Source organism: Hippoglossus stenolepis, chromosome 22 (assembly GCF_022539355.2).
Source record: "Hippoglossus stenolepis isolate QCI-W04-F060 chromosome 22, HSTE1.2, whole genome shotgun sequence".
Taxonomy (NCBI): domain Eukaryota; kingdom Metazoa; phylum Chordata; class Actinopteri; order Pleuronectiformes; family Pleuronectidae; genus Hippoglossus; species Hippoglossus stenolepis.
In genome coordinates, this window is record NC_061504.1 from 13,431,171 (window position 1) to 13,453,254 (window position 22,084).

A 22,084-nucleotide genomic window follows, 5' to 3' on the forward strand; every position below is an offset into this window, starting at 1 on the left:
ACGAACACAAGTTTTATTTATTTATTCTTAAACATATTGAACAGCAAAAAGCAACCTTCCTCTTGTCGAGTGTTATTACTGTAAACATGTTCTGAAGTGATACTCCTCAAAAAAACTCAAGAACTTTATTTATTGACGACTGAGTCTTTTCTGTCCATCTAAAAAGCCCTTGTTTTCGGGTTTTGGCTGTAGGTTGCAGAGGCTACCACTATGGCAACTTTAACACTAACATCTTACTTTATCAGTTTGGGCTTTTTAAATGGACGAGCAGGACTCAGATCTTGACAAATAAGACATTTTAAAAGAACCTGAATTATGTCTTTAGGTGGGAGACTGAGAACAAGCAGCAGTCATTTAACTGAATATAGATGTATATATATATTTTTTCATATATTTCCATGTACACTTTGTCGCAGTTCATTCCAACGGCAAGACCTCTGTTTGTCGAGTGAACCCTGTGCAGGGTTACGTACATTAGCGAAAGCAACTGAACTCTAACACTCTGGGAGATTTTATAAAAAAAAAAAAGAAAAGAAAACAATACAGCTGGCAAAAAGGACAACCAGTATGAAAATGTTAGAAAAGCCTACTCCTACATCAGCTGAATGAAAACAACACACAGCGATAACTGTTACAAAGTAAGAAAAGGAGGCGAGGGTGTGTAGCATTATGCATTTTCACCGAGCTGTCATCTGCAGCCTGTATCCATCCCTGTTTCAAGGCATATCTCTGGTAAAAACTAAACAAAAAAATAAGCCCGTCACACAGAACCTACTGAGAGAGAGAGCGCAGGAATGAACGAGTGACAACGAAAAAACAAGCGACATCTTGTGCAGATTTTGGTTTTGAAGTTACAAAAGAAGAGTGTCAGAAGGAAGTGTCAAAACACTTGGCAGTATGTATGCAATTACAATTAGGCAGAATACAAATACAGCCATGTCTGGCTTTTCGTGAAAAAAACGAACATGCATATCAAAAACCCTTCATGCTCAATTCAAGGCCCCCGGAGACTTATCAGGTTAAACAGAAAGTCTGATCTAAAAGTTTTCAAATAAAGAGCAGAGAAACGATCATTGTCTTCGTTATTTACTAGTTTTGATTGATACACTTTAGGTTGTCTTCTTTTAAACATACCTGATCCTCAGCTTTTTGGTCCCTTCCGTGCTCAACATATGAACACAACACACTGAGATAGGACGCTGATTATTTGGCTCGACATGTCTTTGAGGGGAGAATGAAATGTCCACAGTGCTAAAGACTGTGGGTTGGAGATCGATCGACCGTGTTCAGGTGACGGTGGAGGAAATGACGTCGCCAACATGACTGCCATCGGCCAAATGTCTCGTACCTCGCGATCCACAATACACAAAGTAAACAATATGCACTGAAATAGAAGCAGCTACCGTTGATTAAGTAGCTTAAATCTGTGATGACGTATAAACGCAACAAAAAAAAAAAAAAGGAGAAAAGAAAGGGAGGATTGCCATGATTCACATACACACAAGTGCTTCATCTCGTCTTCTGCACAACCACGAGTGTGTTTAAGAAGTAGGATGCATGAGGCTTCCGACAGGGAGCTCTGCTGGTCAGCGTGGAAGCCGGAAATAAAAATAAATGCTGATGGAAACTGCACCATGGCTGTTTTAGACTCAATAATAATAATAATAATAATAATAATAATAATGATAATAATAATAAGGGGACAAAAAGAGGACACAAACTATATCTCTCACACGCACACTCCTCACACTTCATTCAGACAGTCAGTATTTCACACCCACAAACACAATTGGGATCAGGCTGCATACTCAAGATACAGGTGTGCATGTCATTCTGAAAACCCTGATGCGCCGCTTCTTGAGTGCAAAATCCCAGGTGTTCAGACAGTCGGTGTCAGGTCGATGATTCTCACTTCGCTACCGTGCGTCTTTCTTTCCCGAAACCAAGCAGCTCGGTTGGGATCGGAGAGAGAGCAGCAGTGGATACAACACGGAGGAGCGGGGCCAGAGGGGGTGCAGTGGGTGGTAACAGATTTTTTTTGTTTAACGTGTGGGACATTGTTAGATCGTGTGTGCTCACGTGCACCGCCGATGTTCACTCCAGCCACCTCACCCCCGTTCAGTAGAGCCGCTTCTCGTAACTGTGGAAGAGAAGAAACATGGAAGAAAGATCAGCATTTGCTCGAATATATAAAAACCAGGTTGACAACCTGCATCACATTTCCAAGCAGAAAATAATAATGGACAATAAACTATTTCTATAGTGGCTTTCAAAACTGGAGTTACAAGGTTCTTCACAAGATAAAATATAGGTGCAACGTTATAGAAAAGCCAGATTATAATCAGTAATGCATTAAATCAACACAGATTAAAAAGTATAAAACAAAATTAAATCATTAAAGCCAATACTGGCACTAAAAACATCAATAGCTTTTGTTGCTTTGTTTGTTTTCTCAAGCAACTTTCTTGCAACTATAGAGAAACTTTACTTTCACTTCCAGCAATTTGCTAACGTCAATCATCTATCAGGCTCTGGAGCAAAGCTGTTTATTAGCAGCAAGAATAAATGTTTGATGGAAAGCACCAAATGTGTAGTTGTGAGTGTTTGTGTTACTTACGAGTGGAGTCCGTGGACGCCTCCCTCCACCTGTGCAGACGTGGTTCGCTTCTCAAACTTCAGCTCCCCGGAGTACATCATGGAACTGAGCAAAATACAAATAGTCTTCAATATAATAAGAAAAGCTGACATTTGTATTGTAACCATTAATCCCCAAAAGGATAAACTACTCACCGGAGGACAGAGAGACTCTTTGCCCCGATGTCCTGGCAGCCATGTTGGATCCCAGCTATCAGGTATGGTACAAACTTGTGGATGGACCCCTTGTCCTGCACCGAGCCCGACACGCCCTGGGCTACCTTCACCTTGTCGCCCTCGCTGTGGAAAAGACATCACACAGTTAAACACTCTCCCCAAGTGGTCACAGACTGTAAATTCAGCCAATGATGCCACAATTTGGCTTTTCATGACTCGTGACCTCTTAAAGTACCTAAAATAGCGTTTCTGGCTGCTGGTGCTCTTCTCCATGGCGTCCAGGGAGCCCATACCGCGATACTTTTTCAGCCGCACGCCGTCTGAGAAGAAGTACTCTCCCGGAGCTTCAGTGGTTGCCGCTAGCAATGAGCCCATCATAACTGGCGTGGGAGACGGGAGAGAGTCATGCCTGCGTTCTTGTATTAGCCAACCTGACCTCCTCACTGCAGATATGAAACACTTTGTTGACAGGAAGATGTTAGGACAGTGTGTGTCACAAGCTCACCAGTCGACGCTCCGAGTGAAAGAGCCTTCACCACATGACCCACGGTCTGAATGCCACCATCAGCAATGACTGGCACACCGAAGCGCCTGGCGTACTCCGCTACCTTGTACACGGAGGTCCCCTGGGGCCGCCCACACGCCATGACTGGAAGGGAGATAAACAATCATTTAACACGATCGCCATGGAGACAAATCACACAGCGCGCTGAGGTGATGCAGGAGTTGGGACGAGCAGAACACAGCGTCCATTTTACTGAGATACTTCAGGTTCATGTCCTTTTTGCTGAAACGTGTCTCTTCTGTTCTCGCTGATGAACGTGACCTAGTCTGAGCACGAGAGGCCGGTCCCCATGGCAACCCAGATCGGGGCCTTGGTAGATCACCATGACAACTAGGAGTGGTCTCAGGGTATTTGTTACTGCTGGCGACTGATCGCCTTTCCTTCTTCTTGTGCCGATATAGAATCATACATCAACTTCCCAATATTCTTATTCCTATATCTAAATGTGCAGCTGCTTAATTGGTACCAGGACTTCAGACGATGAGAAAGATAAAACAAGCTGTGATCAGGAGACGACACAGTAAAACGGATCAGTACCTTCCTGTGTGATGCAGATGGAGCCACAGCCCATTCCCACTCTTAACGCATCCACACCAGCATCGATCAGATTCTTGGCCTGGGCTGCTGTGACCACTGCAGGTGGAGAAACAGAAAAGAGAAGTATTAGATTTTGGGGACATTATAAAAACGATTACAAAATGAATGTCCTTTGACTAATGCTTTATTCCACCCATAAGCACATGATTATCTCCGCCAAGGAATTTATGTTTTCACCCTTGTGCTTCCATTTGTCAGCAGGATTATGCAAAGACTACAGCTTGTTTGAATTTAAGGCAAATCTTGGTCCAGGTGGAGATTCGCGCTCTACTGAGAGAAATTCTAGTTTATAATGGAACAGAAACTTTTGTTTCTTTTGTCAACAAACTCACCGTTTCCTCCGGCCACCTGCAACTCTGGATGCTTCTGTTTAATATAATTTATCATGTTGATTTGATACACCGAGTTGCCTTGTGAGGAGTCCTAGAAATGCAAAAACATTTTTGGTTAAAGTAAATTCAGTGTGTTATTTATAAAGACACTATTATGTTATTTATGAAGAAACTAATTAATTAAGGAGGCAACATTTTAGGGCTTTAGGATCATTTTCAAATATTTAAAAACTCTATTCTTAAACGTCTAAAAACACACACCAGTACAACAACATCCACTCCAGCCTGCACCAACATGTCCAGTCTGTACTTGTCGTCCTCCCTGGTGCCGATGGCGGCGCCACATAGCAGCTGTTTGCGTGAGTCTTTGGAGGCCAGCGGGTAATCCCTGTTCTTCTTCAGATCCGTCCTGGCAATAATGGCCACCAGCTCGTCGTTATCGTTCACAATGGGAAGTTTGCCTGGTCACAGAGAGAATGAACGACAGGATGATTAATTAAATTTGAAATACTTACACTATAAACGTGCTTTATTTTATGCACAAACTTCTATTCACCTTTTTTACTGCGCTGCAGAATATCATTAGCTTCTTTCAGCATTACACCGGCTGGAGCCACAACCAACTCCTCCCTCTTAGTCATGGCCTAGAAGATCATCGGCCCAGATGAATGTAAGAATTACTAGGGATGCCAATAAAAACAAATTTCAAGTGATGTATATAGGAAACAAGAAAGGAAAGATACACACCTCCCCCAGAGGTTTGCTGTGGTCTTTCTCAGAAAGAAAGTCGATATCTCTGGAGGTGACGATGCCGACCAGTTTGCTGCCCATTTTGCCTGTCTCTGTGACAGGAATACCAGAGAAGCCGTGTCTAACTTTGGCCTCAAACACATCCCCCACCGTGTGGCGCGGACTCATCACAACTGGGTCTGTGATAAAACCCTGCTCAAACCTCTGGAAGCCAAAACCAAACATAAGTATTTTAATTATTGTGTTCGTTTCCCCATTGATTTATGCAGAGAAGCAAGAGCAGCGTAAAGCCAAAGAACACACACACAATGATTATTGAACAGTGTTATACAAACACAAGAATACAACAGGATAAGTACACACAGACAGACACACACGCGCACACACACTAAAAAGAAGACATTTACCATAAACTCAAGAAACACTACAACTATACGACAACACGTAATGAGTGAACAACATAAAATAGATATTTAAAGTAGTTATCTGCTATGAGGGATAATCTTCGTTTACCTTGACCTTGCGGACCTCGTTGGCTTGAAACTCTGGCGTGCAGTTGTGGTGAATGATGCCGATGCCTCCCATTAGCTGCCCGATTCAAAATTCAAAAAAGGAAGGATAAATAGATTATAGGATGATCAAATTAAGGAATTATCTTTCCACAATAGCAGCTTTGGGGAAGCGTCATCTTACCGCCATAGCGATGGCCATGGCCGACTCTGTGACGGTGTCCATGGGGGAGGAGATGAGAGGGGTCTTCAGGGTGATCTTCCTGGTCAGTGCGGATGTCAGGTCCTGGAGACAAAAACCAGACAGTAATGCACATTGGAGTGCGTTTGACATTTCGTGTATAATCCACTAGGGGGCAGAATGAACTAGACAGATATACAGGACTCGACTGTTGTTTCAAAGCGTTAAATGTCTTAAAATCCATTTCAGTGACACAAAACCCTCAATTAACAAGAGGCCAGTAAGTTCATTGTAAGCAGACTTATGAGACAGACTCATTTTAACTAATACATATTGGCTTTGGTGTGTCTTTAAGGTTTTATCACCTCTATTAGAGGTTGTACTTTCACCTGTGTCTGTTTGTTTGTTCACGGGATTATGCAAAGACTACAAAACCAGTTTCCAGACTCAGTGGAGGGAGGAGGCCTGATTTGAATCCACACCAATATTTGATTGATTCTTCTGTGGGTCATGTCCCATCCCTCCACAAAATTTCATGTAAACCAGTTGGGTAGTTAATGCGACAAAAACAACTTCCTTGGCAGAGGTAAACAATCATTTGGGTTATCAGACCACTTCCTTTACTCTTTCATAATTCAATTATAAGAAAGTAGACAATCATGTGGAGGAGATTCTGCTCCAGTGAGTCCATCATTCTAGTTTGTGATATGAGATGTCTACAGAAAATTAAACTTCAGAGTCAATCTCAGGGACCTAAACCTGAAAATGAGCCCTGCTACAGCCTCTCCCACAGCCAGGTTTAATTTTCTCTTCTCACCGATTCCCATAACAGTGACAGTTTTTTGTTATCTTCAGCTGGAGGGAGTGAAAATAATGACATTCCTTGCACATGGGAAAAAAAAACCAGCATACGAGACCTAAAATGTCTGAGTTTTTACTCCTTATCTGTGTCAGACATAAACTATGGAGGCTGTGAGCCTCTTTTCTCACAGGTTCATGGTGAAGGCAAGAGAAAACCACCTGAGAGCACTTTCTCCATTTAGAGAGCACAACTGCACTAACCCGCTACATTCAGCCGGGAGTTAGGAAAACATGTCCAGAACATCACGGCCCCAGGGAATTTCCCACAACAGCTCCTCTCACACGTGGCGGTTTTTTTCACAGAGTGAACGCAAACCAAACTGCTGTGTGTGGAAATTATTTCACTTCTCAACTCAAAGTTGGGACCGAGGCCAAATCTGGAAGCATTTGTTTTATTTAAGCTTCAATAGGTCGACCATCCAGTGAAAAACTAGGCCGCGCTGAGACTCTAACCCATGACAACGCATTGAGGCAGACAGGCAGCTCGCACAGTTAAAGCAAAGGAGCTGGAGAACAGCGGGAGATTAGAGATATCAATTAAATTAAAAACCCTCTAGAATTGACAAAGCAGAAGAGGGGGGGATTTCATCTACAGCCCGGGAGATTAACTCGGCCGTCATCTGCCGAGAGAGACGTGGATGAGCAGCCGACCAGACACAGATGTAAACCTGAGGGTGAGGGAGCAGCCAGTGGGTGACCACAGCGAGCTGAAATAGCAGGGCAGCGAGGAGGAGAGAGAGTGACAGTTTTACTCAAAAACAAAGCTATTTTTGTAAGAGCTGCGGTTACCAAAATAATCCTGAGGTCTTAGGGAGAGGTTTGTTTGAAAGGAAGAAATTAAAAAGACTCAACTGTAATAAGGCTGATGGTTTAGACAGTGGCTCTGCCAGGAATGGGCTGTCTGCTGACACTGCTCCACTTCATCATCATGAGAGGTGTGGAGCGAAACTGAAGAAACGATTGGCTTCTTCAAAAACACCCATTAAATCTTGACTCAGATGTACTTGCAACAATTTTCTAGAATAATAACAGACCTCATAGAACCAACAGAGGTGAACCTGGTGCTAGGGCTGGTTTCGGAGTTGAGAGTTAAAAGAATGGTGGTTGCATAATGTTTTGGTCGGTCGTGATAATCCTGTCCCCAGGCCCTGACCTAAGAGATTCTTTCTTCTACACCAGCGCAGAGTTGGAACCAGTTTTTTGTCCAGGAACCAGTTCTTTGGCTGTGGAACTGGTTCGATATCAGGTACTGGCTTCAAACTGGCCCGCCTCAGTGGGAAAGAGGTATCATCATACTCTCGGATAACTGCATTCGGTGGTGTACTCACCACTTCATCTGATGTAAAGTCGATGAAGCCGGGTAAGATCAAGAAGTCACTGAAAGACAAAAGAAAATGCAAAGTCATGTGGTAATGCTCACAACTTGGGACTGAAAGGTCTGAAAAAACATCAACGCTGCCCTAAAATGATCAGAAACTAAAAGAGATCAGAGTTTAAACCAAGAAATTGTATGAAATATATCAAAGAGAAACAGGAAACAGTTTCTCAACATTATAAAGAGGGTGAATTCACAGGGTTGAACTGAAAAGTGGACAAATGTGAGCGCAACTGAAAACCACACAGATGTTAATGTGACGGAAACAACAAAACCATGACTCAAAACAGACTAACTTCTCACAGTGATCATGAGCTGGCCTCAGGCAGGGGTGGGATGTAACCAAGTACATTTACTATGTTACTGCACGTTTTTTGCACAGTTGGCACAGTTGCTGATGTAGTAGACCGTTGCTTAGGGAACAGGCTACGCACAGCAAGTATATTTAAAAGCAGTACTTCATTTTTACTCAAGTAGAAAAGCTAATGTGGTACTGTTACTTTAGTAAAATGTTTAAGTTCTTCTTCTACCACTGTCATCAGGGTGTAATTGAATATTTCTTTCTAGTTGATGACTTCAGGATCTCCGGTGCTGCACATGCACTTTCGTAAAGATAGTATTTTACTCACATGTGGCCTTAACTTATGTAGAACCAAAATGAGAGGTGGAGCGAGATGACTGGATGAGCAGGAGTTGGACACAGGTATGGTGTGTTGTTTTTCAACCAAACTATGCAAGTATGCATTTGTGGTTTTAGTAGACGGGTGCGAGTTCAGGATGGGGACAGATGGAGGAATGAGGGCAGCTTTGCACATCAGAAATCAGATGAGGAAACTTCAAGGAGAGAATTAGGTAAATGATGAGCAGGGCGGGTGTATGCGAGAGTGGGAGGGGGAGAAATAGACATTTTCACGACAGTCATTTTGATATATGAGAAATATTCTGCTGACAGCCTCATCTTCTCTGCTCTTGCGTGGTGGGTGTGGAGGGGAAAAAGTCTGAAATATCCACACTTGATGGGACACTGCGAGGGAGGAGTCCTGTTTGTTTCCCCTCGTTTTTACAATCCAAACGAAACGTAAAGGTCGAGTAGGAGGCCCAGCACACATCTGCTAGCATTTAGCAGCGGCCGCAAACCTCAGCTGCAGCACACAGGCCGAGTCTACTGACTCTGGGTCAGTGCTGCACAAGAGCTCAATCAGTCGGCTTTGTTAATGTTAAGGAAACACAGGCTTGGAGATTATTATATAGTGTTGTAGGATTGTTCAAATGTAGACAAAAGAATGATGCCAAACAGGACTGATCATGGCCACAACCAGTCTTACCTGCTTCTACAGTATTGTATGTCCACTCCCACAAAAAGCATTTGGAAGTTTTTTTTTTTAAGTGCAGATAATCCATACCATACACCACATCTCAAAATATCACAGAAAGTTTTTTTAGGAAAAGCTACGAACTAAGAGACAAACAAACAAAAGCATAAACTCCTTAGTGGAGGGTCAATGATTAACATTTGTCTGACTTCCACCACTTTATTTGGTTTGTGAGTCAAAACAAAAGCAGACAGACTAGCTACAGTTGGCAGAAGGAGTATAACTGCCACTGTTTGCTCTGTTCCACGAGTGAAAAAAAGAATTAATCATATATCTGTGCTTGTAACACACCAACTAGGTTTACACTACTCTATTATCAAGGTTTAATTGGAGCACTTTGCCAGGGAACTTAACCGTAAGGATTAAAAAATGTGAGATAGGCCAACTACAGTATGGACAGCTCGTAACCATGTGGTCCTATGTGTGTGTGTTTAGTTATAAAAGAATATGGGTTAGCTGAAACCCACTGAGTTGTGTGAATGGTAAAGACAAGAGTATGTACCTATAAACTAACCTATACCTAAAAATGATGCATGAAAATTATATTACAGGGATGTTTTGTAGATGTGTTTTACAGCGTCAACACATTAAATACAGTTTGTCAGACTGTCTATGTTCAGGGGAAAGCCCCGTGGTGTCTGCGAGGCTTTTTAAATAGTGAGGACAGAAATAGAGTTTGTTCACAGTGACACCAGGACATGATTTTAATTTAAGGTCGATCAAGGACCAAAATCTTGGTGGAGATAATTAAAAACATTAGACTTTTGTGCCAGTAAAACACTTTCATATTTGACTGTTTCGCCGTTATCTGAAATCTTATTTGTGGCACTTGTGTTATAAAACGGTTGGAACACAGGACCAGCGGCTTGTACGGCCTCTTTCATCCTGAGACTAAACCCACTCACCCCAATTCCTCCTGCACTTCACATGATGTCAATTCAGGGCATCATGTGCGCAGCATTTCCTTTGGTCGTGATGCGCTTGATTAAAGTGTGGCGGCCGTTATTCAATCACACGTGGACACACTGAGACGTTGTTACGTTTTCCATTCAATTAGCTGCTACGGAGCAGGAGTAGCATTACTTACAGGGAAAGATTTAGAAGACTATGCTTGAATTACTTTTAAAATGTAGATTTGTTGGCTTAAAACAACTAATGGAAAAAGTACAAAATTTCACAACAGCAATGTTTAAAAGAACATGACGAATGTCCTTCTGGCTGTGTGCCTGTCCGGTCACGGCCAGGGAGAATGAAACATGGTTAGACGTCATCGCTGACAAGCATAGTGGCAACCGGCAAGAAAAGTAGATGTGGAACATCACGCTTTCCAAGAAAAACTTACAAACGATTATGAGTGTGCTCGCAGTCAAACTGATGAAAAAGTCTTGAATGTCATTACAGCTGGAAAAATGCAGCCAAACTGGATACGGTGAACTTGGAGATTAATCCTCTCCAGTAAAGTCTGGCAGCTTTCACAACACCACATACTGACAGAGACATTTGTGGTGAGTGAGCAGACGGCTTAGAATCTGGAGAGTTTGTGAAGGTGCCTCTTGCGGCTGCTAAAAATGGGCAAAGTAAAATAAAGATACATACATTGTGTGCAAACGCTCAGCATTTTCCAACTCAGCAAGAATAAAAGGCTTCTGAGTACACCGGTGAGTTTGCAGAACTTGTTCACACGTTTGGTTTCAGGAGAGTGTTGAGCTGTTTTACTTGGAACAAGCTGATGTGCCTGACAACAAGCTTGACCCTCGTACTGTTTGCATGTCCTGAGGAGTTTTTCCAACCAACATTTACATGGTGTTTACATGAGCTTTGCTCGAACACTGACTGACCCAAACTTGGACAACTCATATTAGAGAGAAAGTTTTAGTGCAATGTATGAATTTCCCAGTTTAGTTTGGCTCTTGAAGGATGTTAAGAAAACTGAAATGGCCCCCGATTGGAAAAAGGTTCCCCACCCCTGTCGTGGCAGCACCTGTGGCAAAACATATTCAGGAGTTAAGCACAGTCATGACGTTTGGAGAAAGTTTTAGTTCAGCAAAAGCAAAAAGGTAAGAAGTAGAGGCATGCTTCATGCTTATGTGTCCAACAGCCACTACATCCGAGACGGACAATTTGCTTGTCATTAATTATTAAGAAAATAAAAAAATTATGGATTTGTTCAGAAAAATTATCTTAGGCAGAAGGTGTGATGATTTTTAAAGCATGTGTCACCAGAAAGTGAGCAATCAGCGCTTAATTAGCACCTTTAATAATGCATAGTGTCACCAAGAAAGTGCACAAGCTGTTCCATCATGCACACAGGACAGGTCGTGCACTGTGATGTTAGTTGAAGCTAATAAAGCAGTAACGTCTACTGGAAGCAAATTTCAGCCCTATGACCAAGTTCAGGTCGAGCGATCCAACGAGCACTCTGTTTATCTTCTGATTTTTATTGGTTTGTCTCAAAGTAGAGTTAGGACAGTCATTTGCTTCCCCCTTTTGAATTCACCATTCGGAGACACAAAGGCTTTTCAATGGCACAGTTTCAAAATAGTTGGAAGATGACTTGTTTTACTCACTTGTAAGTCAACCCATCTCCTTTAGAGCATAGCTCTTCAGCCGTTTGACCGTCGGAGACAACGCCCTGTTGGTCAGATCTGCTGGTTCAAAATGCGTTGGCCATTACAAAGCACTGTGCGAACACTTCACCCACCGGTGCGCGGAGGTGAGGTTTTAAAAAATCAGGAGACCTCACTATGAATTGATTTGATTACTGAACTGAGATTTTTAAAAAAGGAAAAAAGTTCCAAGTCTGTGAAGAAGGAAACTTACTTGTATGTGAGGCCATCTCCGATCGAGAAGAGCTGCTGAGCCGAGAGTCCGTCTTCAGGTACGTAGCCCGTGCCGCCGCTGATTAGGTAATCCGCCATGCTGCCAAATAACAAGGAGAGGCAACTTCAAATCAACTGTACAGCTCGGAAATCACATAGCAGATGCTCATCTTACAGACAGCGCGAGGATTGCGCCGCCAGAACACTAGACGTCCCCTTTGCAGGCAGAGCTTTAATGACCTTCTCACAGGAAGACATAACCATGGCAACAGCAGCATCCCTCAAGCAACATCAGGTCAGAGCGCCTGTGCAGGTGCCAGATGCTTCCTCTTCTTATGAAAGCATTAACAGTCCTGTGATAATCTTGGGCTGACAATAGGCCTCTTCAGGGCGCTGGAGAGAACAAAGACGATGCCGGAGAATTGTCAGCATCCCCTTCGTCCTCTCGTCTGTCACTAAGTGAAAGGTGTGATGAGTTCCCTGTCTGACACCCTCAAGGACAGTGCATCCCCTTCACACAGCTTCCTGTGTGTCGCCAGGGAGCATGTTGTGACAACGAGCTAAACCAAAAGACATGGACTCTTATTGCTTGTGTCCTTTAACTGTCTTAAGCTGCTTTCACAACTCCTGACATTCTCCAGAGGGGCTGCATGTTAGAGTCTGAGCGCAGAATCGCCTGCTGAAAATCTGGAGAAAGTCCAGACTCAATTGTGCCGAGCAAACATGAACTCTACTTTACTGTTAACGCTGTAATTGTCTTATAAAAGAGTTTATTGTTTTTCAGTTCTACATTCTTGACCCCTTCTCTTCTTATGATTCATACATATATGAAGTATTTAACAGTCTTGTTGACATTGTGATTTTCAGAAGTTGCTGTATAGGTATTTTTGTCTTGACGCATTTCAGGATTCACGGCTTAAAACTTTTTAGGTTTTCGTGCACACATGTGTATAATTTCAAACCTGAAACTAACAACCCCTGCTGTGCACAAAACAAAACAATAAAGATAAATCACAAATATCTCTGCATCAGATTAAAACCATTGTTTGTTTACAGATCATAAATCTGTCGCATTGGGAAACAGCGTGATTTCAACAGACGCAGCAGGAGTCCCCACACGACCGCGTGTCCCGGTGAAATGTGTCCGTGTGACCCACTGACTTTTACCCGGACCACTGAGGCCGGTGGCGCATGGTTTATAAATAAACTTGAGGCTGATTAATAATATAAAATGAATCAAATACATTATTCATCACATCGCTGGAGTGAATTGTCTGTTTACATTACTTTATCAGAAGCTAGCAAAACATTAGCTACACACACACACACACTTGACCCACCTTTGTTTTTACAGTGACACACAACAACAATGCTACGGTTGATAATCCGTGTTGGCATCTGTCACATTTCAGTCGCATCACATCATCACAACAGCGTTAGCATTTAAGCTAACGTTAGCCTCAATGCATTTTAACTACAGCAGCTAAAAGTGGAAATTCAACAGCACTTCATTGTGTGTTTAGTCTTAAACACGAGCCGAATTGAAGAGAGGCTCCCGTCACACGCTGAACAACCAATGATATGTTACTAATGGGATTAAGTTAGTCGTGAGGACGGAGAGAAGAAACAATTGGCCGGAACTCTGAAGGGAGTTCGGCGCCGCGTTCGAGGCTGCGCGTGGGGCTTCCGTTCCAGCTGCATGTGCTGGATGCAGGTTGATGCTGAATGATGACGAATCGATCTGACATGTTCAGGACGGCAAAGCGGGTGGTGGTACTTTATTATCTATAACATCAGAGGCGAGGGAAGTTAAATAAATGGATAGAAAACCAACCCACAGGAAGCTCTATATAATAACAGCTGTTTTTAAGTGAATACGACAGTACTATTAAAAATACCAGTTAAGCTAACCGCGTTTCATCAGCCAGCTGCTCACGTGGCTGGAGTTGCATTCAGCCACGTGAATTATACATTTAAAAAAGGCAATTTAGCAAATAAATGCTGGATATAAATAATAATAACCCTTTTAATGCTTAAACAGTCACTTTACTCTGCAGCTACACCTGATGTGGCTACAGCCGCGATGCTAGCTCGTTGGGTATTTAAAATCAATATCGCATAAAGCTGACACATCTGGTGCAGATGTGCGAGAAGAAGAAGAAGAAGAAAAACCGCACACACACGTGAAGTTTTGGGGCAGAGCTGCGTGCAGACATGTGGGAGGGGGAGAGCGTTAGCATTTAGCATTAGCAGTGGTTATTTTAGCCTCGCAGCAGGAAGAAACTAAAAAATGGGAACAACTTCAGACTTCACAGCTTTTCTCCTCTCGAGATAAGAAACGCGTATAAAATCACTGCAGCTGCGTCGCTAACGTAGCCGGCGACGTCTGGTCTTTCTCCCCCCACCCACCACCCCGGGACCGGGTAACGTTAGCTTGTAGCAGCGAGGAGACGATGCCCACGTTGACGGGAGGACGGAGGCAACTTTCCCCGGTGTGAACTCGGGCTGGAGGACGAGGACCGAGGACCGAGGAAGAGGAAGAGGAGGTGGAGGTGGAAGAGGAGGAGGATTTTTTGTTTTACCTGGAAGGACAAAGTGGATGAAAAACACCTCGTGGCCCCGAGACGTGAAAGTGCAGGTCTGCATGAAAAGTGGAGAGAGGAGAGTGTGTGTCCGTGTGTGTGTGTGTGTGTGAGCGTGTGCCGACAGTGTGTGTTGGTGTTATGTACGAGCAGCAGCAGCGTCACATCCCCTGTCTCCAGTCAGAGGCGTGTTTAACCATCTGCATCCTGGTGTGTGTTTAGTTAGGATCTAACTGTTTACACTGTCCTCATGTAGGTCTTTACTCCACATATCTGTATTTCATCTTATTCTTATATCTCCTTACATTATAAACATCGCACGCTACTGATTATTACTTTACTGATGTTCATCCCTGACTGATTATCTTATCTTTAGAATCAAGTTCCTATAAATACCTTCCATTTTCTATTAATAAATAGAATGAATAATTAAGCTGAAGACATGTTTTAAGGTCAGGTTAAAGTAGAGTATAGGTTAAGGCAAGTAGTAACTATGATTTAGCTTGGGTCTAGGTTAAGGTAAGGTCTAGGTATAGATTTAGGTGAGGGTAAGGCAATTACCAAAGTTAATCTAGGTTAAGGTTAGGTTCTGGTTTAGGCAAGTAGTAGCTATGGTTTAGGTTGGGTCTAGGTTAAGGTTAGGACTAGATAGGTCTAGATTTAGGTGAAGGTAAGGCAAGTACTAGGCTTACACTAGGTTAAGGTTAGGTTTAGGGTTAGACAAGTACTAACTATGGATTTGGAAATCGTAAGTCAGTGTAATGTCCTCTGAAGTCATGAAGACTGTGTGTCTGTGTGTGGCAGTGCTGGACTTCTACTATATTACTCAGGTACTTTATTTGATTGCCTCCATTATTTATCTCTATTCATGCACTAAATTCAAAAGGTAAATTTTGCACATGCCCATGTAGTATTTTCACATGAAGGTTCAGATTGATCGGAATTTGTCTCACCCAAACATAGTCAAGAAAACAACCACACACACTCAAAATATATGAAACACGTGAGTAAAATCTGATCCCTTAAAAAGAAAAGAATAATACATCCTAAAAGCCGCGTTCAGCCAATAAAACCAAAGCTGAAATAAATAAAACCTCAACATATAAAATGTATGGACACTAGCACCTGTAGGTCGATAATCAGCAGCAGCGAACCACCAGATAAAGTACTTAAGTGCATTATAAAAACAGGACATGTGCTTTATTGCCCTTTATTAAAAGCGTTCCGCGTGGCCTGCAGTGCTGGATTACGAGTATTCAGGAGTCTTTTGGTTCTACTGAGTACTATTCTGGAGTCTGTTGTTTAACCCTTTTCAGTCTCGAATGAGAAGGGAGAGAATTAAAAAGGCAGTTAGGTCGGTGGTGTCCTTTTAAGATTTCACATTTAAACCTCATTATCTTGTAAACTACTATGTATCTTTCCAACAGTACTTCTCTCTATTTAGTACTTGTACGGTTGATATTTTTGTGTTTATTCCGTTGATACTACCTCGACCTTTATTTGTGATGAAGTACTTTGACTCCAAAGATTTTTTTCACCGAAGTTTTTCATACATTTTTTGGGGAAAAAATATAGATCACTTGATAAATAAATTATTTAATTTGTGTTTATTATAAATAAATCCTCATTTTGTTTGCTGGACGTATCTGACGACTTTAAAAAGGAGGAAATCAAGTGGCTGAGTCATTCCCCTGATCTGTAGAAAAAATTAGAACAAGGACGTATTGATTTCCTTCCTCAAAGTGGAAAAAAAACCCCTCCATGCTTATTTTAACTTAGTGAAACGTTACGTTGAATTCAAGAGGTGCTGCTGCGAATTTTGGTCACAAGTCAAATCATCTAAACTGGATTAAGCACAGTGAAAGGCCAGAGCCGAGCACATTTTATTCACATGATAACAGTTGTAGTGAGCGTGCCGGGGGGGTGTCCACGTGAGACAGAGCGTAGCTGAGGCTGCGGCTTTGCTGTCTGAAGGAAGAAGACTCACGTTTAATTCTATATTTCTTCAATGTTTCGTCAGGGAATGTAAAATACAGGTGTTTACAGATATTTAGGGCAGGAAATTAAGGGAATTAAAACCATGAAGACAATGTTGGTAATTAGCTGCTGGGAAATCTAAGTATAAAGGAAGGAAGGACATTAAGGAAAGAGGAAGGAAATAAGTCGTCTTTTAAAAATGGAGTAAATAAGCAAAACACCTCATCATGCTTAAGACAATAGGTTGTAAATCTCTTGACTTAAGGCAAACAACATAAAACCTTCCCAGAATGCAGTGCACACACACATGCCCGCTCACATTGCTTGACAGTCCTGTCAGCGCGCTGCTCTGGTTATCAAGCTGTCGGCAGCACAAATGGCTGGCATGAGTTACTGACAAAAGAAATTCAGTGCTGCTCTCTAACTGACTAAAAATACGCCTGTCAGTGTCTGTTATCGCCTCGTCTACAGCCTCACGCAGCAGAATAAAAGGTTTTACAACCAAATTGTCAGGGAAAAGAGGGACATCGGCTTCTTGTTTTATACTTTAGCAACACCAAGAATGTGTTTTTAGCAAGTCTCCTCAATATATGGCTGATATTCCATGCAGTATCACCAAAATAAAGAGCTAACATCATATTTTATAATGTGTAGTATAATGAGGTTGCTAATTATGGCATAGTGAACTGCTGATCCTGCCTGTCAGAAGTTAGGGATTAGGACTCAGAGGTGGGATTAAGCGTTTCCCTGTAACCCAACACATTCTCCCTGGTCCTCCCTTGTTCCAATAATCTGAGGTGAGGGTCCCTGGATGTGTCTGCCGAGGTGACGAAGGTGGATCCGTTTCCCCGGCCATGTGTCTGTGTCAAATTAAATGTCGGTCATTGCATATATCGGTCACTGGTTCCTTTTATGCACTGTTGCTATTCTGAGCGGCCGATTCAGCCTTGTTCATCCGCCCTGCAGCACGCCGCTCGCTCACTCTCTCCTCCCTTGATGATGATGATGCATTGTGGAATTGTGTGTGTGTGCAGGGGGGGCAGGGGAGCAGCGATAAAAATAGGACCTGGCAACTTAACATCTCTGCTTTGTTGTTTTTCCTTTTTTACATTGGCATCTGCTCACAGGACTAGAGTGCTCTCTCCGAGGCCGTCACACAAAGCAGGGGACTTAACAACATGAGGGCATTTGCAAGCTGATCTGAATGCAAGTGTGAGTGGACGTGTAAACCGACCCAGTGGCATGAAGTTGATTTACATGTGCAGCGTCATGAAGGTGCAGCCAATCAGAGAACTGACCAAGCATCATCATCTTTTGCAGAGATCTAAAGACATTAACGCTACTAATATGTATAGCAAACTGCTGGGAAACTCGTTTGTGACACATTAATGAAACAAATAACGTACACAAAGTGTGAGTTACACCTGAAAGTGGCAAATTCCCCCTCGTGTTTTCCAGTAACTCACCTCTCTGGGCCAAAGCCGGCCTGGATGCGCGTGGCGCTGTATCTCTGGGCTGCAGTCTCGTGTCCATGGCCATGCGAGGTCTGCCGGAGGTACTGTTCACCTTCCCGGGATCCAACGTTCGCACGTGGCAGCTGGGTGTCCCCCACAATTCTCCGATAATCCGCTTCCTGGCTCTCCCTCTCTCCTTCTGCAATAAAGTGCTCATAACCATACCCCTCCATCATCGGTCCAAGGTCAGTCTCTGAGTCCAGTGGCCCTTTTTGCTTTGTTTTGCAGCCTTTCGCCAGTTTTTCTTGTCTTCAAACAGACAAGGTTTCCACCAGCTGAAGGTCACGTTTCGGTCCCAACAGCAGAAAGTTGAAATCCCTGTTATTATATGAGCTTCACAACCAACGTTTAGCAAGTTTGGAAGTTACATTTTGCGGGAAAAAAAAAAAAGTAAACTCCCCATTTGTGTCTAATCTTCTTATCTGAATTCCTTTGCCTGCTCTGTTTACTCTGCTGCTAACTTCCAGACTAGATACACAGGTGTTCCCACAGAGACAGAGAGAAAAGCAGGAAAAAAAGACCAACCAGTGGCAGGCGACTCCTTCTGCTCCTGCAACGGATGCACCTGCCTACAAAAAGGCACCAGCTACCTCTAGGCGTGTCAATAGAGGGCGTCACCTAGGAGATTCTCCCAGTGAGAGGGTGTTGCTGTGGTAATGATGCCAGCAGCAGCAGAGCGTTGTTGTTGTGGAGAGGGGCGGCTGTGCCGATGTCTTTGAAATAGTGGAGGAGATGGTGGAGGGAAATGGAAGGGCGCAGGACACGGCACTGTACTTACATGTGGGATAAAGCCGTCGTGGCCCCCGAGCAATCCTCCACAAGTTGAATGGAGCGAGCGGCACTGTCCCGCTGAGTGCTCCATGCACGAGGCTCCCTCCATGTCTCCCCCCCTCCACGCATCAGTTAATCCTGCTTTCTATCTATCGCCGGCACCATGTCACTTTCACAAAGAGGATTTTTTTTTTTTTTTTTGCATTAGAATGAACAGGATCTGGCCACGTGGTGCAAAGAGAGCAGCACAGTTTCCTACAGCTCAGGCAGCAAGATGGTGGTGTGTTACTTTTTATTTGTCTCCAAAACCGAACCGGGAACGTGTAAATTTAGCTCCTCTTACCACAGGCATGACTTGTTTGGCTTCTCATGGTTTGTGCAGGCCTCGTAGAAGAAACATGTCACTTCCTGAAAAGCCAGAGGCCCGAGGTCAGACTTATATGATCCAACACAACACATACTTGACACTGCCGAGTGAAGCTTGCACCAGTGTTTCAGCGTTACATAATAACGTCAAATGGTTTCAAATGCACCTCAAGAGACTGTGGCACCAACGATTTCACATGTCAAACTATAGTGAGCTGTAAACACACTATAAATGGGATGATTGTGTTGAATTGTTCTATTTTGGGAAACTGTTGTTCTCGATTAAGGATCCTCATCTAAAGAGGTCCCCACACACACACACACACACACACACACACACACACACACACACTTGGGGCCCTCACTCTTCTCAAAGGGATCACCTCCAGGTGACTGAATGTTTGTGACAGCTGCTGGGACGTTAAGATGGAAAATCCTCTTAGCCTGTCCTCCGAGGCTCCAGTAAGTTCCCCACTTACAACCCACTGCCTTCCCCGACACGTGTTAACGGAAACCCCTCACCCACACAGTGCACATAACAAATCCTTTAAATCAAGGCTTTTAATATTGAAAAAAAAAGAAAAATCTTCATGTTTATGTGTAATCTGAACAGATGAATGTGGTGATGCTGCTGTCATATCTGAGTTTAGCTCCTCGCTGCTGTCGCACCTTGAACCCGCGTCATCTGTGGCATTAAAGGGTTTGTGTCACATGCAGGAGCGACGGGAGGAGCACACTCTGAGTTTCACATGTGCGTGTCCTCAGACTCACTCAATCACTTAATCATAATGACTGTCATGTGCACAGTGTCGGCAGTCATTGACGGGCTGAGACAAATCAGAGTCATAAGATTTAACACAAGGGTAACCATTCCCAACAAAAGAGCAATCAGTGTGTGTGTGTGTGTGTGTGTGTGATGAAACATCTCTAAGATGATCTAGTTCTCTCTGATACAGCCCAGGACTTGTTTGAATCAATAGTACCACAGATACAAGGTTCTCTAAATTATTTTATTTTGCACCACTGTGTTTTACAATTTCACCTTATTAGGTATAATTTAATTTGCGATTAGCTGAGTTTTATTTTGTGGTGTCTTAATATGTCGAAAGTTTAATAATCTGAATTTTCGGCCTAAAGAGTCTTAAACATGTTAAAATATTAAGGATTATGTCAAAGTCCTTAATATTTGACACAGTTTGAAATTAGTTGTTGATTATTTTTGTTGTTTAGTTAGTTTATGTTTTAGTTCCTTCTATACGATAATAATAATGATACTTTTTGTATAGAGCTTATTAAGGAACTCAAAGACACTTTACATATAATTTAAAAGAGAGACACTAAAAATAAAAACATAGACACATGAAAACGATCATAGAAAGCAATACAGATTTAAGTTTTTTATTTTTATTATTCTATGTTAGCACACTGTAATAAAACAGCAAAGAAGACCAAAGTGGAACTGATAACTGAGTCTACAAACACCCAGGTGAGAATTAATGTCACTCATGTGAAAGCATATCTTATGCGTTTGTGTGACATAACTCGGTATCTTCAATTAAGTCAAAGTAATTCTTGGACTCTGATATTCCTTTGTATCTGTCGTACTTGACTTAGATCTTCAACTTTAATCATTAGAGTCATTAAAATGTAACTTGTTGAAACCTGCAGAAAGCCTGAGTTCAACACGGCCTGTGAGAACAATTGCATCTTGTTTTCTGTGGCTCTGGTGAAAAGCTCTCTCAAGACAGAGTCAGTAAAACACAGTCTGAGTTACCGAGGCTAAAAAATGTGCCGTTGGGCGACCGCCACCTACGTTTCTCTGTGCGCAGTGTCTCATATACATTCACCATAAAGCACACTAAAGCAAACTAAAGATAACAGAGCTCAGGGGTGAACTAAAGTTGGTTGTAAAATTTTATAAAATGTCACTAACTGAAAGTGAATGTAGAATAAATAACAACATTTAAGAGAAAGTGAAGCTGACACCCAATATTTTGGACTGCTGGTGGGAATGTGGGACTGAAGACACACTGAACAACATAAATAGAAACATTTATGGAACACACCACCTTTTAAGGTTATTAACTATACTTCACATGGAGGATCTGTCACAGTACAAAAAGCACTTGAGTGATGTTGTGTGTTCTATTTAGCTGCTTCACTTTTATGGACTTGTCCAAACAGGAGAAGTAAATGAAATACAGTTATTCTGTGCAGTTATTCCTGTTGTGACGTGCTGTCAGTTCAGCGTCACACTCGAGCTGTGACTCATATCAGATAGTTCAGTGAGGACACTCACGTTTGGTTCACGGAGCACGGAGAATCCTCATAGGTTTGAAGAGTGAATTCCAAACACGGCGATTGTGAAACGACACTCGTAACATGTGACCAAGATCGTCGCCTGCCAGAATATCTGTTGTGCTCACTTAACTTAAAATGTTTAAGTTTTAATTTCTGGTGTGGCCCCCACGTGTCAGGAGTCATGGAAATGACATGAACTTGAACTCATCTGCACCAAAGACGTGCTTCGCCTTTCCCAGCAGCCGTTCTCACAAATTAGAAAACCATTGACCATTGTACACAAATGTTTTTTTTCACTCAATTAATTAAACACATTAATAGAAACAGTACAAATCACAGACTATGTATAAAGATGGTCCACATGACAGCTCCCCAGAAGGGAAGCCAAATTGTCTTGATC

General features: G+C 42.6%; 1 protein-coding gene across 6 annotated transcripts; it reads right to left on the reverse strand.

The window, feature by feature from the left end:
• Window positions 1-7: 7 nt before the first annotated feature.
• impdh1b (IMP (inosine 5'-monophosphate) dehydrogenase 1b) lies at window positions 8-18,803 on the reverse strand. 6 transcript variants are annotated; one of them, XM_035147229.2, is made up of 16 exons: window positions 18,199-18,803; window positions 12,175-12,273; window positions 11,922-11,999; window positions 7,935-7,983; window positions 5,749-5,850; window positions 5,569-5,643; window positions 5,053-5,259; window positions 4,862-4,949; window positions 4,567-4,766; window positions 4,306-4,396; window positions 3,914-4,009; window positions 3,317-3,460; window positions 3,047-3,191; window positions 2,791-2,934; window positions 2,618-2,701; window positions 8-2,140 (listed from the first exon to the last, which is right to left on the reverse strand). In XM_035147229.2, exons 1-16 carry the CDS (start codon window positions 18,420-18,422, stop codon window positions 2,119-2,121), a joined length of 1,848 nt encoding a protein of 615 aa, XP_035003120.1. In that variant the 5' UTR covers window positions 18,423-18,803; the 3' UTR covers window positions 8-2,118. The 6 variants fall into 6 exon arrangements, with proteins under 6 accessions (XP_035003120.1, XP_035003119.1, XP_035003123.1 ...); XM_035147228.2 differs by having other exon boundaries at window positions 11,922-12,002; XM_035147232.2 differs by lacking the exon at window positions 18,199-18,803 and adding an exon at window positions 14,756-14,907.
• Between the last annotated feature and the right edge of the window lie 3,281 nt (window positions 18,804-22,084).